This window comes from Colobus angolensis, unplaced genomic scaffold (assembly GCF_000951035.1).
Source record: "Colobus angolensis palliatus isolate OR3802 unplaced genomic scaffold, Cang.pa_1.0 Scaffold92, whole genome shotgun sequence".
NCBI lineage: Eukaryota > Metazoa > Chordata > Mammalia > Primates > Cercopithecidae > Colobus > Colobus angolensis.
Genome location: NW_012123154.1, coordinates 9,990,121 through 10,006,178, shown reverse-complemented (window position 1 = coordinate 10,006,178; position 16,058 = coordinate 9,990,121). Strand labels below are relative to the sequence as shown.

At 37.4% G+C, this 16,058-nt stretch overlaps 1 protein-coding gene across 1 annotated transcript in view; it reads right to left on the bottom strand.

Annotated features, from left to right (window-relative positions):
• The window catches only part of TOX (thymocyte selection-associated high mobility group box), a 150,553-nt gene that overhangs the window by 24,997 nt on the left and 109,498 nt on the right, over positions 1-16,058 (bottom strand). Inside the window, exon 4 of the mRNA XM_011931950.1 lies at positions 7,578-7,808. Coding sequence (XP_011787340.1) covers positions 7,578-7,808 — 231 coding nt within the window. The remainder of the gene's footprint in view (positions 1-7,577; positions 7,809-16,058) is intronic.

Here is a 16,058-nt window from a genome sequence, read left to right as displayed (position 1 = left end):
GTCGCATGATCTAGTGATTCACTGAGGCATTTTTGAAATGCTCTGAATACCAGCTTGTACACATGTTTTTATAAGCTAATAAACCCTAATTGAAATCAGCAGTTCAATATCAACGATATGACAAACTCAAACAGAAAAAATTTCTCATACAATTTGTCATTTTCCTTTTACTTTCTGCTTCTTCCCTAAACAAACAATCCATCCAATTCATACAGAAAAGCAAAACCTTATAAATACCATTTAATTCCTTCTTCCTTCCTTCTTTTCTGCTCTGGCCCTTAGTAAATCTCTAGCCATAGTTTATTTCAACAGTCTTTACAATAATAATAAGAAAAAATGTAAAATTCTTCCCATTCTGGATTCTATCCAAAAACTAAAGGCATTTTTCATTCTGGGTAAGTTCAAATGTAGTTTTTCCCACTACTATTTCATATTAATAGAAAATCCTAAGAAATGTATATGGAGTAAGAATTTAACCACAATTCCCTGCAATATATTTTAGAAATTTAAAATTCTCAGCTTCTTTCAAGGCTGTTGCTATTTAGGTCAGTTAGAGCAAGTGCATCCGTATTTTATATGGAACTTAGTCCATTTAACTTAATGGTTAAATGTCCATCTTGTATAACTCGCTCAGCATTTTCTTAGGCTCCAAGGTCTTTAGAAAGTGGCATTCAGAGGATTGAAAACATTATACAATGTGACAAACCTCTTGCTATGGATTCCTTTTGAGGACTGTCTGACCCATGTAAATGGTCTCAGCAAAATTGGTTTGACCCGTTTCTGGAATGGTAAGAATCCGAACCGAGGTCCTTGCCTGAAAAAATGGCTACAAAATACCTATCTGTTGATTTATTAAATGAAGGTGACTAAGGAAAGTATGATGTTGTTCAATTATGGTTACCAATCAATTGAGTGCCCAATATGTGCCTGCTGTGGTGTGAGGCACCGATGTTATACAATTAAAATAAAAAAGTCATTAAAAATTATGCCTCCATTGTGTGCATTTTGTGGATCATGCACTCTCTCTAGATATTACCTCTAATTCTTTCAATAAAAATGTTGCATTGGCATAATGCATATGGGATAATCCCCATTTTGCAGATAAGAAAACAGACTAGAATGGGTAATTATTTTACCTCACATATTAGAACAGGTATATGGTAAAACCATGGTGTGAATAAAATCAGTCTGCTGTCAAATGTTCCATCTTTGTTTGCTCAGTGGTTTCTCCTAGCCATGAGAACTCCTTTTGATTCTTCTCTCAAGACACACAACTGCAAGGCCTGGTCTCTTTTGTTCACTGCTGAAGCCTCAGCATGCTTGGAACATAGTAGGTGCTCAGGAAGTATTTATTGAGCATATAATCCGTGGTCTCAGGTTTCTCATTCTATGAATCAGCATTAGCATGTGTGCTAAGGATGAAACTGAACTGCATGTTCGAAATTACAATGTACGTCAATGGAAACAGTGGACTGATACACAGATATAGAATCCACCCAAACATTTTTCCAATTATAGATAAAGCACAACAGACTTCAATGAGTATTATGTTCGAATTATTTTCCCGCCAACATCATGGAAAATTTCAAATGAAATGTCTGCTCCCATGGTGTCTGAGCGTATGAATATTTGTATACGTGTCAAACAAATGCTTACGCCCAGGAAGACATGCAAGAACCACATTTATGTACCAATAACTGTTTGTATGGACATATATATGTAATAAATATATACAAATACCTGAATTGTACAAGCATGCTCACCATTTCTTGTAATAATTTTCATTGCTTAGTTTCAAATTCGTGTGCATATGGACTTTGCTTACATTCTCCAGTTTTTAAGTGAGCAACTGTTTTACATATCCTTCACTCCTAGCTTTTAAAAAATTGGGAAAACGCTTAATGTTTATAAGAAAACGGCCAAGATAAACACATGTGTGAATGCTATAGTGTGACAGGATTTTAGTTAACCTTAAGTATTGTTGACATAAAAGTCCACATTTTATCAGAAGATAAGGGGGAAAAGAAACCCCGGCAGCATTATGTAGTGGGTGTCTGAGCACCAATGAGAAGGAAATGATTTGATTCTGTGGGCTCAGAGGATTTGTCAGCTGCCTCATAAGTATAATTCTGGCTCTTCATATCCCTGCTGCTTCTAATTTAGCAGGACAGGCTCATAATTGAAGCAAATTAACTATTTACACTTGCCACTTCTACCAGGGAAGAGGACACAGCAGCAGGAAAGAATGAGTAGGAAATTACATTCTTCCCACTTGTGTCAGATCTGCCCTTATATAAACACATTAACAGTAATTTCATGAGGCGTCAAACATAGGAATAAATACTGAGGAATAAAATAATGAGGTGTTGCTATTCAGCTGAACTGCTATGGCTAATATCCTTGGATATGAATTATGCATCCTGAAAGAAGGCATATGTTAACAGTATTCAAACAGTTTCCCTGCAAGTGAGATCTGCTCATTAGGTTCTGGATCTCTAGGTAAATCCACTCTCCTCTTCCACGACAGGGCTAGCATTTACAAAAATACACGCTCTGGGCACCGTGGACTGTGGTTTCTCCTGAATACGCTAAACTCTGAATAGGCTTTCCACTCCATTTTTAGCAAAACAGCATGTTTATTTAGCTCTTTGGCTGCAGCTTTAAAGCCCTTTAATGTAATGTAAACAAGAACATTTTGTTTGTAATTTGCTAAATGTCTTACAGCCCGACTGTGTCTCCAATTAGGAACTTAAGGTTCATTTAGTCATTTACATCTGGTTCTGATTTAAGGTGACTTTCCTTTTTCACTTAAGAGCCGGCTTGCCGTGGCTAAAAAGGACCCAAGAACACTTTATAGCTCTTTGGACCAACCCTTTCTGCTTCAAAGTGGGACGAGCTCTTTTCTTTTGTAGGGTTTTATTTGTTCTGTATTGTCACTGTGAACCCAGATCATCCACTACAATGACCAGAATCAGAGAGTTCAGAAATAATGGAAGTAGACAGGAAATTTAGCTGGGACCTCATAAAAAAGATGCTGAGGGTTGCTGAAACTCCAAGGATCCTAATACAAAGGGTGTGATATTGTTAACTTATTATTTTTCTTTCTCTGTAGGTTCCAGTCAGTGAAAGATAAGTAGCAGAGACCAACATCACAGCAATACTTATGTTTTATTTCCTTCTCCATCTGGTGCCTTTTAAACAACTTAGTATGCTTCTGAAATGGGCTCTCCATTGTCTTACGAGTCATTAGCATTTAAAACCCCCAGTTGGAATCCCAAACACAATTCTGCTCCCATTCCAGATTCAGTACCATCTTCCAAAGTATTAAAATGGGGAGATCTCTGATATGTGCAGTTTGTTCAGTGGCTTTGGTAGGAATGATTCATAAGGGAGGTTTTGTGTTCCTCGAGGATTTTTATCGCTTCTTTCAGCTTCCTTTTGATTTCTCTTCTTTGAAAGATTCTTCACAGAAACCAAAGTACATATTGTTTCTCACTCACCATGGATTCTGAAAATAAAGATCTGCCCTTCTGCAGTGGCTTCTTACTCCCGCCTATACTCCACAATGAGGAAGCATGTGATATAAACACACAGCAGCTCTATTAGTCATGTTCCCTCTGGCTGTCAAGAAAACATTCAATTGTAATCTCACTAATAGCCGTTTTTCCTTAAATATTGTAATTTTCTGAGGCCCCCAGTAAGTCATCAATAATTTTGTCCATTTTTCCCAGTTTGTGTTTATATTTGTAGCTGTTCATAATTGTGGGCTATGATGACAACAGGATTTTGGAACAATTGTGGCACATGAAATCTTAGCCTTCCACCGGAACCAGCTGCCTACACAATGCCAACAGCATCACATGGTTGGTTCTGTAACACGCATATTTGTCCAAAATTTTGAATTTTAATAGTATGCCTCGAATCTGCTCCAGGAATGTTCTTTTAAAAATACATAGCAGTATGTGTGCTCCCCAACTTGAATATTAAATGAGAATAAAACACAATTAAATTAAGTTTGAAACGGAGATATTATTGTATGTTGGCACAATGAGTTAACATAAAGGGAGAGAACAGGTGGTAATCTACTATTATAACACTTTGGGATATTTTGCTGAAATTTTCTGGATGCCCAAATGTGCATTTCAGGCAGGCACGTTTGCTCTGCTGATGACTCTAGCAAACTGCTAGAGAAGGGCTGCCGCAAAGCAGTAGAGCGGTGGCCCAGCCGGTGCAGTGTGCTCCCTTTTGTAAGCAGTGTCTGATTTCATTAATTTGACCCTCTCCCTGCTTGGTTCTGGCACAGGCCTGCATCCAACGTGTATCCTACACCACATCTTTTGGCATAATCTGCAGCCTCACTCTCTTGATTAAGCAAGATCATCTTTTACTTACAAATGATAGGCTACACTGGACTTCTGCAAAGTCAAAGGAGCATACAGCATGGGGACAAATAATTTTAGAGTGACCAAAACTGTTTTGGTCATCCCAATGCCTTGTTTCGGTAACTCTTAAACAAGTGTTCAAATTTTAAAATATTTACTTTTGTAAGATAAAAAACTTATTTCTCTCAATCTTGGCATAATTGTTTAGCAACTGGATTTTGATTGAGAAATTGCTTCATGATACCAAATGATTTATATAAGTCAACTATTATATAACTTTATCCTTTGTAAAATGAATTTGCTCTCCCAAACCCTATTTTCATTGAGAGACAACCCAAAAGTAGACTCATTACAAGTTACTTACTAAACTAGGCAACATATGAAACCTGCAAGAGAGTAACATACAAAAGAGAAAGAGAAAAATATTTGCCATCATATGTATACAGTTAAAAAGCCTTGCACATAATTGTAATTATATCCACATTAGGGAGACCGGCCTTGATTCTGAATGCCAGAATGGGAAAATGGGAGTGACTTCTCTTTTTAACATGACAGTAGTGAATCTCATACTTTTGGGATCTGTAAATAACTTTGATGGTCAGAAAAAATGAATGCAAAATAGTCTACCTTAATATTCTCCTCTTGCTATATTAAAAATAAAGAATGTAATAGAATTAGTGGGACGAAACCTGCTGCCTGATATTTACTGCCTTGAGGAACTACCTGATTTTCATCATAAGAACATTACTCTTTTCCATCAGAAACATGAGAACAGGGATTTATTTTTTAATATTGACAATGTAAAGAACCAATCATGGGCTAGGGAAGGCCTTTGCAGACCTCCCTCTTTAAAAACCACTGCTCTTGAATATGGAAAATAATTATGAAATGTAACTGGGGTCAGATGATAGATAAGAGAAGTAAGGTGAGTGGCAGAGCAGGCGATTGATGTTTCCGGAAATGAAGTGTTTGGCAAAGTAGACACTAAAGAGGCACAAATGAGCCTTGAAACAATACTCCCAGTTCAGTCACTGAGTCTAAGGTAGGGAAGAGGGGCTGAGCCTTCACAGGGGAATCATGTGTCTTCAGATAAACAAGAATTGCTGCACCCAATCCCTAGAAATTGCTTTTGGGATGCTTTCTCCAGGAAATTTTGTCTCACAAAGCAACAAAGTTTATGGTACTGAAGCCAGGTGCATATTCAAGAATGCACAGAGGGCTTACTGGAGCAGAGAGCGAGCTACGTCTTCATATGTGGCATCATAGGTGGAGCAGGGAGGCCTTAAGGTGACATTAAGGGAACAGGGAGGGGGTTGGGATTGCTGGTTGGAATACACTTAGTTTCTCATTCAGTGAGGCTCTGCTGAATGGAGAAATGAAGTCACTGTACAATTCGCCCTGATTGTCCAACATCAGTTGGGAACCACACCTCAAGTTTGGCAGCATGAGAGCAAACTGACCCAAGTTAGAATAGAAACTAGCTTTAAAATTCTGCAATAATACGTTAGGTTTCAATTAGAATCCCATAATACAATGTCAACTATCCTCTTATGGTGAGTGGGCATTTTAATTGAGTGTGCAGAGAACGTTTCGGTGGTGTGTTTCCTGTCCTTAAAGAAAACTCTTGCAACACAGAGCTCCATATGGCAGGCCTGTGTTTTCCTAGGACAGTACCCCTTCAGGCTGGCAATCTTGAAAAGGACGTAGGGAAATACGTAGAGATTTCAGATAGCAGAAGACAGTTTTGACTTACAGAAAAGAGAGAATGGAGGGACCTGGAAGAGCAAGTTCTATGTTTCCTTAGCAACTGGTTTTGTCATTATCCCCATCATTGATTTCATAGGGTTTGTTAGGAAAAGCATTGTAAGTTGAGTGACAAGTTTTATTCATGGTAATTCTATGTAGCAGGTAAGTAATTGTAGATAAATCATTCAACACAACGGCGTCCTGTTTGTCTTATTGTCAGTTCTATCCTCAGTGCCTAGAACACTGCCTGGCACATACGTGCTCAACAAATATTTGTTGAACAAACAAATGAATGAATTTAATTTATATGGCCCCATTTTGTAATCTGCAAAATTTGGGTAATAATTTCCCTGTATATCTATGAGTATTGAGTAAAACAAATCAAATAAATCACGCAAAAGTGCTTTGAAAACTATAAGACATTATACCTTACAGATATTAATATATAATATCAACACAATATATAGATCCTTATAGATGCATAAATAGGTGTGGGCTTTTCTGTATTTTATAAAATTCCTGGATATGATAAGGTAAGATTGATGTCTCTAAGAATAAAATATGAGACTAGTTCATCATTAATGCAATTCAGTATTCTGCAGTGGCTAAAACTGCACCTACATAGTTATTTCAATCACTTATTTTAATGAGAATGCTTTTAAATTTTTCTTTGTGATGCTGAGATTTTTTTAGACGGTGACCATGGCCATCTAGTTCCTAGTTTAGAAATGTGGGATCAACATTGCTTCTTTGTTTAGGTGTGCTCCATCCTCTCACTGAACCCTCACTCTCTCTGCGACTCCGGTCCTCTTTAAGACCTTCTGAGCTATTTATGCTGTGTCTGTGGTGTCTCACGTGACCTTCCCTAAGCATGGTCCTCAGTCATACCATAGCAATACATGAGAGAGGGAAAAAACCAGGCATCTGGTCCCATTTAACACAGCCTAAAAATATGGTGTAAATACATATGGGGGATTGAATAACAGCCCCCGGCAGTCTTTCGGGAATGGCTAGGGGCGGAAACCCTTGAATTTGAGGTTCATTTAGCAAAGAGCAAAGAGGGTTTTGATGACAAAATGGTAAATAGTAAGTGCTAAAGAGAGGTGTGGACAAGTTTCAAAATACTTTTAGGACTTTTTTTTTTCAGTCTTTATGTTCATATTGGCAACATTAAGGAATAATGCAATCCTGGCTGAGATATGTAAAAGTGCTTCTAAAAGTATCTACACTATATAAACTTTGAAACAAAGGAATCAACATGCTATTTATGGGGGAGTAATAAAGGAGTACAACATTATGTGAACATCTCAGAAAGTCTGGTTTGGATGTGGACACATTCTCAGCGTCTGTTCTGGGATCTAAAGAATTTACCCGAAGCCCTGGCAAGCCATTTCTTCAGACTGCACCATCTCAGCTTACGCGGATCCCACTGCACTGGGAATCCCTTACCTGTTTCTGCTCTTCTCCTAAGCCATCCCACATTGAAGCCACAATTTTAGAGACTTCACCAAAGGTAGCGTTTGGATTTTGGCCCTTGATGGCGGCCTGAGTATCACGAAAGAATAACGCATAGGCAGACACAGGCTTCTGGGGCTCATTGGGATCCTTCTTCTTCTTCTTTTTGGGAGTTTTTGGTTTTTTCCCCATATCGGAGGCAGGCCGCTTCTCTCCACCATTGATCTGAAAGAGAAATCAAAATAGAATTATAGGGGAACTGAGACAATTTGGGGACAAGACATATTGTTGTTTTCCTTTGAGACTTAGACACATACACTCACCTATTCACATCACTCAAACACTGGCTTTTCTAAGAGACATATTGTTTTGTTATTGTTTTTATTTTTTTCCAGATGAAACTGCATATTTCAAGTAGTCTTCATATTCATCTTACTCCCAACTTTACTTACCTAGCTTTTAAAAAAAGTTGGCTCTTTTTATATTATTACACTATTAAATATAATCCCTTACCATTCCTAACTTTTTCTCTTACACTGTAACTGCGTCAACAGCAGATTTCTCTTGTAGTAACACCATTGGATGAACAATCTAACTTGTTTTCTTCTAAGGAAGTTCCCTCCCTCCCTCCCTTCCTCCCTTTCTCCCTTCCTCCCTTCCTTCCTTCCTTCCTTACTGACGGAGTCTTGCTCTGTCGCCAGGCTGGAGTGCAGTGGCATGATCTTGGCTCACTGCAACCTCCACCTCCTGAGTTCAAGCGATTCTCCTGCATCAGCCTCCCCAATAGCTGAGACTACAGATGCGTGCCACCACACCTGGCTAATTTTTTGTATTTTAGTGGAGATGGGTTTTCACCATATTGGCCAGGATGGACTCGATCTCCTGACCTGGTGATCCATTTGCCTTGGCTTCCCAAAGTGCTGGGATTACAGGCATGAGCCACCGTGCCTGGCTATCCTTGTCTTTCTAATTACGGCTTTCAAACCTTGGTGGCAGCATGTCCAACAAATAAATTCAAATGGCTTTTGACTTTGCCCCTAGGTCTATGGAACGCCGCCAGGAAAACCCAGCAATGCTCATGGTTTAAAGAATGGTATGGTCTAGACCCTAGATCAGTGCTGTCCAATGGAACTTTCTCCAATGACGGAAAAGTTCTGTGATTTGCACTATTCTATATGGCAGCCACTAACCATATGAAGCTAGTGAGCACTTGAAATGTGACTAGAGTTAATCAGGAGCTAAGTTTTTAACTTTGTTCAAATTTAAATAGCTACATATGACTAATGGCTACTATATTGGAGAGTGCACCTCCAGAAATTAGATTCTAGAGCGTTCTAGAACAGGTTTTTACTCAATTTAAAAGTAGATTCTATTTTCTCCCATGTTCCTAAAGTATGAATATTTTGATAATTTTAATTGTTATTCTGATACAACTGGGATTACACATTGAACATATTTAAGATGGCTGCATTTGAATATTATCTTTGTTACTAACTAGATGTGATATTAATTCATCTACCTCTAAAATAAAGCATTGTGGATAGGATTTCTTTCCAGCTCTAAAATTATATGAGTCTACATGAATACAAAATGGGGCTGCATCTGAAAGATTCAATTTCCACATGCCTTGCCCACTAACGAAGTGTCAAGGCAGCTTCTGTACCCTCACCTTCTATTGTGGTGGTTGTAGTTGCCTTCTCTCTGCAGATATAATGTAGTATATATCTTATTTAGATAAATTGCTAGGTGGGGTATTTGTGTAAAATAACTGCCACCATTGGAGATGAAACATGATATACAGAGAGGTCTGTGGATATGATTTCAGAGGACCTTGCTTCATGCCCTCTTTTTACTATTTTTAGCTGTTACCTTGATTAAATTAATTTCTCCAGGCCTCTGTTTCCTCTAGTGAAAACTAGGTATGGCGCCATCTTATAATGACTAAGATGGTATATATTTATATATGTGTAGCACTTTAAAAGGTATTCAAATATCAATTATGACATGGTAGAAACTTTCAAAATAATTCATTGAATGAGTGGATGGAAAATACTTTAATATTAATATGTGATACCTTATAATCAGTATGAAAGATATACCCAAGCACCAAAAAGAGATAAGAAAAAGCTAAGTGATTCCTTTGTCTTTGTCTTTATTGAGAAATCTATTAAAAAGATTATCATTCTGAAATTGTCTACTGAAGCAGATCAAAGAACCCCAGGGGGACAGGATGCTGTGAACCAAGTTGACAAGCTAATGTAGATTAACGCTAGATGATAACTTCCCTGAGATGGATCACAGAGGTGATCCTGTGAAGTCATTGGCCACCATGTAAATCTATCAGAGACTCAGCATGTCTGGTGCTTGATATTGGACAAACTGGCATAACAATGCTGTATTAAAACACATAGGCATATATATGACCTAGAATGGTGCTTCTCAAACATGGCTGCACATTAGAGTCACCTGGTCAGCTTTTAATACCCTGATGCCCAGGTCTTACTCTATACAGATTAAAGCAGATGCCTAGGGGTGGGAGCCTGGCCTTAGTCACACCCTCTGAACTCTACTCTTCTAACTGGCATTTCGATATCTTGAGAGGCAAAACAAACAAGCAAAATTTTTCTGTGCCCAAAGCCTACCCATGGCCATATTTTTCTCCTTTTCACAACTAAACTCCTCCAAATGGTTGGCTGTGCTGGCCTGATGCAGCCTCTGCAACCTACTTCAGTGTGCTTTCCTGTCACTTAGCTCTCAATTAGATCTTCACTGGCCACACTGCTGAATCCAGTGGATGCTTGTGTCTCCCCCTTACCTGATTCTCACTGTGAGGTCCCTCTCTCCCACTGGTTCCCAAACATCACCCTCTCTGCCTACCTCACTGGCCCTGATGTTTCCAGAATCATTTCAGGATCATCGTTTTCCACCTGGCCATTCATTGGTAGCATTCCTGATTTGTTTTGCAGTAAACTCCCTTCTCTTGTGAGCACACTTAGGTAATCTCACACGTAAGCAGGGTTTCTATTACTATTTGTGGGTAGATAGTTGCCAAGTTCATGTTTCCCCTGAGTTTTGCACACACAGAAACAACTGTTATTGACATCTCTATTTCCAAGTCTCAAAGATATTTCAAACTTAAGTCAAGCTTATTTAGTTCTGTATATTTCCATTCATAGCACGTATCAAACTTGTAATGATACAATAATGTATGTGGTTGTTAGATCTACTCCTGTCTGCGTGTAGGCACTATGAAGGCACTGGTTTTGCTCACTAGCACATATCATGGTGCTACCTGATATATGATACATAGTAAATGCTTAACATTTGTTATAGAAGTAATAAAAATAATAATGCAAAATGATAATATTTTGTAAACACGGCCATTCTTACATTCACAATCATAAACTATTTATTTAAAAGGAGAAAAAAGGAGTCAACAAGATCCACGATGAAGAATATTAAAGATAGAGTGGTCTAGGGTACAGACTTTCAGTTATAAGATGAATAAGTTCTGGGGATCTAACATACAGCACAATGACTATAGTGAATACTGTGTTGTATACTTGAAATTTGTTAAGAGAGTAGGTTTAAAGCATTCTCATTTTTAAAAAAGTGAGGTGATAGATAGGTTAATTAGCTTATTGTAGGTAATCATTTCACAACGTACACATATATCAAAACATCATGCTGTACACTTTAAATACATACAACTTTATTTGTCAATTATGCCTCAATAAAGCTACAAAAAGAGTAATCCTCATATTTCATCAAAGATTGAGAGAAATCGGGAACAAAGTAGAGAAATAAGTGAATGCTTATTCATATGGAATATTACCCAGACTCATTTTAAATTTTAATTAAAAAATTAATGATCTGACACATTGAAATCTCCATGATTACAGATTATATCAATCTTTCTGGAAAATAATCAAATGTCAATCATAGACATAAATTTCCTATCATGCAATTTAAATGCTCTTATTAAAAGATTTCCCCACATTATTTAAATAGTTTTTGTGATGGTTAATTTTAGGTGTCAAGTTGATTGGATTAAGGAATTCCTAGAGAACTGATAAAGTGTTACTTCTGGGTGTGTCTGTGAGGATGGTTTCCAGAGGTGACTGGGGTGAGTCAGCAGACTGGGTGGGGAAGATAGACCCTCAATGTGGCCAGGCACCCTTTAATAGGCTGTGATCCTAGATAGAACAAAAAAGACAGAAAAAAGACAACTCTCTCTCTCTCTTTCTCTGTCATACATGTGCTCTTTGTCTTTCTGCTTTCTACCATGGGATGACACAGCAAGAAGGCTCTCGCCAAGGGCCTCTTGAGCCTCTAGAATTGTAAGAAATATATCTCTGTCCTTTGTAAATTACCAACTTTCAGGTATTCTGTTACAGTGGCACAAAATGGAGTAAGAGAATTTCCTTCCTTCATTGTCCAGAATTTTGTTTGAACCACTGATCACCATGCTTACCTCCTTTTTAAGTTGGTATTTGGACAGTATGGTACAGGCTTTAGATCTACTGGATGTGTGATTCCTTGCTGTAACAGATAGGAGGACAGTCATCCTCTTGCATTTGACAACAGGCCCTACTTTTAGAGATGTCCTGAAGAAGCAGGAGAACTTGTTACTGCCAGTAAGAGGCTCAATCATACGAAAAACACCAGTTATCATTTTGAGGCAATGGATAGCAACCCTATAGAAAACACTAAATAATTCCACACAGCCAATCCATTTTGTTAGTTGCCTGGAGGCTTTACCTATTTTCCTGGTTTGTCCTGGAGAGGTAGCTGAATGCAATGTTGCTTAAAGTTTTGTTTAATAGAAGCAAGTATTTCATGACTTCTGCCTCCACATTTTCAAGGCTCAGGAGACATCATTTACGTGCTATGGAGTGTAACTCTGGGGCTTCCATTGTGTATCTGATTGAGTACCTGAGAGGCACTAGACTGTACAACTATGGTGTTGCCCCCATTAAAGCAGACTACCAGCTAGTCTTATCAGATTACATCATCTTTGTCTTTGCCATGCCTAAAAACAAGAGCATATTGATCTGCTTTCAGTTAACATCACACTATGCCTTCCCTTTAAATACTCATGTTAACCTTGGTTTGAATTTTCTGCCATGCAAGAAAACTGGCATCTGAGAAGACAAATCTAAAGGATACACATAAAATATTCATCACTCAAGATTCACTGCCTCTCCTTCAATAACTAAACTAGATCACCAAAGTTAGATTCTTGGATCGTAATATTCTGATCATTTATAAAATTGCCCTCACAGAACTGAACCATATCTAAGACAATGCCCTGACTTCCACTGAAGACTAACATAAGGGGAAAAACTATGCATGAAAGATCTCTATTTTTTATGAGATAAAATGTACTTTGGAGGGAATTGTTTATTACATTGCTCAATGTTCTTATATCAAGGACTAGTAAGTATTCACAATATCTTTACTCTTTAGAATAGTTTTGTTGTAGTTTGATCTCTCATGTACCCAAGTACTTGGGTTTTGCTCTATGGAATATAAAGCTGTTTGTCTTAGGAACACTGGGTATTGCCCCCTGATCTGTGGGGATCTTATTTTTTATTTTTCATTTTTCTTGTGCGGAAAGGATGCAGAAATGAGCTGCCATTTTAGATTCTGTGTGATGAACTGGGAATTTGTAAGGTCTGCTTTTGGAAGTAGCTTCATCACATGTGTGAAAAACACATGATCACTGTTGTGTCCAAAGCCTCCTTGAAGACAGAAATGCTGCTGTAATTTGGATCCATTTTCATGTCAGTAACGGACGCACTTTGAAAGATACTTGGCTCTTATGACCACAAACTATTTGGAATAAACACAATGATGATAAATATGACTGTAGTAGAAAAATTAGCTAAATGGATTTATAATCTGTCCCTGGACCTTAATTTTGAGTATTGTCTGGACCCTGACTTCTTGCATAGATGGATGGAAGCTTATAATTTTAAATCCTAACTTTCCAAAAGGCCTTGACTTTTAAAGTCTAGAGTACACTGTCTCGTAAAATTTTCTAGGATGATAGATATGCTCTCTGCCCTGTCTAAAAGGGTAGCTGCCAACCACATATGGCTCTAGGCCACTTGTAATGTGGCTAGTACAACTGAGAAATTGAATTTCTAAATTTAATTTTAATTGGTTAAATTTAAATGGAAGCAGTCACACATGACTAGCAGTTACTGGATTAGACAGTACAGTATTTTGTACAGGACACTGCTTGAGAGTACATACAGTATTTGTAAAGTTACCAGGGTTCTAAGACTGGAGAGTTAAATTTTATTCCATCATAATCTTTAGAATATGGAAGACACCATATAATGCAAAAATGTGAATTTCTCACGATGATAAGCACATTGAAAGTAAGGAGCAGGTCCCATTAATCTTCACATCCTTCATAGCATCACTACAGTGTTTTACATGCAATGGATCATTATACATTTCTGTCTGGTATTCTATAGCACTGGGCAGAGGCTTAGACTTATGAGGCAAAGAAAATTTGAAACACACATAAAAACTGTATGAAAATCATAGCAACTAAAACATGGATGAGCTGAGGCCCTAAATGTCACCCTGATTACCCACACACTGATTTCACCATCAGTTAAAGCACTGATGAATACATAAGTGCACAAATACCTAAATAAATATGATTTATAAATAAATATTACACATAAGCTTTACACAGATGCATGGGCTTCATGTAACTTACTCGTAAGACATAGATTTATTTCTCAAATCCCTAGAGGTGCCTGAAGGTTTCTGGTAATTCACCCCTGTCATGTCTTATTGGTTAATTATAGAGATGTATTTAACTTATTTATCACAAGAAAGCAATAATCTTTCACTTTAAAAAAGCATGTGCTAACGGTGTTGCTTAGATAATAGTATTTCTTAAGAAGCCAGAGCACAGGAGTTAAGACTATCAGGGAAGGAGAATCACTGATATTGAAATGTCCCTGGAGAAGTTAGAAACGTCTATAAGCATATTTAAAATAAACTGCCGCGGTCCCAAAGCCTTTAATGGAGCTGGGAGAGCTGTTTAATGCACACTATCTTGCAGTAATCGCTGTAGTTTAAAATAGATTTTAATCAAGCACCATCTGCATAATAGGCTGAACAAACAACATAGAACTCCACTTATAACTCTTATCATATAAAGTCAATATTATAAACTCCTCTCCATAGAAACAGGGCATATAACAGCACTTTTTGTGATGTTTCAGTGAGTGAAAATTTTGCTACTTAAATTCATTCTCTCTTTTCTAAACTATGCCATCTAAAATCCCCTTATGAGAATAAATTCAAATAAGCATGGAAAGTAAGTCATCTAGTTACTGTGAAATCAGCAAGGCTGTAATACTTCTTTCATTTTACAATTGGGTTTATTATTACCTTTAATAACGATACGCCTTATGACTCAAAACATCAATTATAGAAAAATGCATATGAAGTGCTATACTTTTGAAATGATTCACAAGTGTGGGGCATTGTATCAGTGTCATAGTTTGTAAAGCAATTTCATTTTTAAGGATCTCTGATTCTGCCAAACAGAGCTGAGTATGACTTTTGAATGAGTTCAGCAAAGGCACTCAGTGGCCTTATGTGAAATAGGAAGTTTGGGCTAATGTCCAGAAAAATCACTTTAAAGTGAGAAAAAAGGTTGGTTGTTATTTTATATACCTACTGGTTAAGTTTATCAATTTTATGAGATCCACTTGGTCTTTTCTAAATTTGCTGATGTAGGGAAATGTGTTTACTTCTTATTCTTTTGGATTGAGGGCTTTGATAGGCTTACAGAGAAGGCAAGCTGTTGAGGTGGGGTCCCGCTGAATAAAATGCCAGGCGGCTATGTTAAGTCTCATTTTGTTTTTATTCCATGAATGAATAAAGTATGCTCAGTCATCTAGGGTATGTCTATGTCCTGGCATAATTTTTACTTGAATACATTTTAGTAAAGATGATTTGGAATCAGGTACTAACTGGCTGACTAAATTTTATCATTTTCTCCTGAACTAGTTTATTAGGCTCAGCCTTAACAAATAGGATACTTTTATCTTAAGTAAATAAGAGGCATACATAAGTTTAATTGCTGTGGTCTAATAAATTCTTTAAAAGTATCATATGCATTATACTATATAAAGTGAACAGTTACAATATAAGTACAGTTCAATGATGAAAATACCAGACTTCCAAGTCCTAGTTTTAAGTATTCTGTCCCACTGCTAGTTAAAGTGACATGACATTTGGTTCTAACACTGTTTGATTTCACTTAATATTTGTAGAAACCTGTCTGTTCCTCATTTCTACTTTATTCCAGGAGTCTTCTTGTCTTCAGAGCAGTGGTAAATAAAAACTCCTACTCTAAAGGCTTATTTAATTGCTGCTCTAGTGATTTATCCTATTTGCTTTGAGAAAAAAAACCTCCTGCTTCTGTCTAGTGTGGCA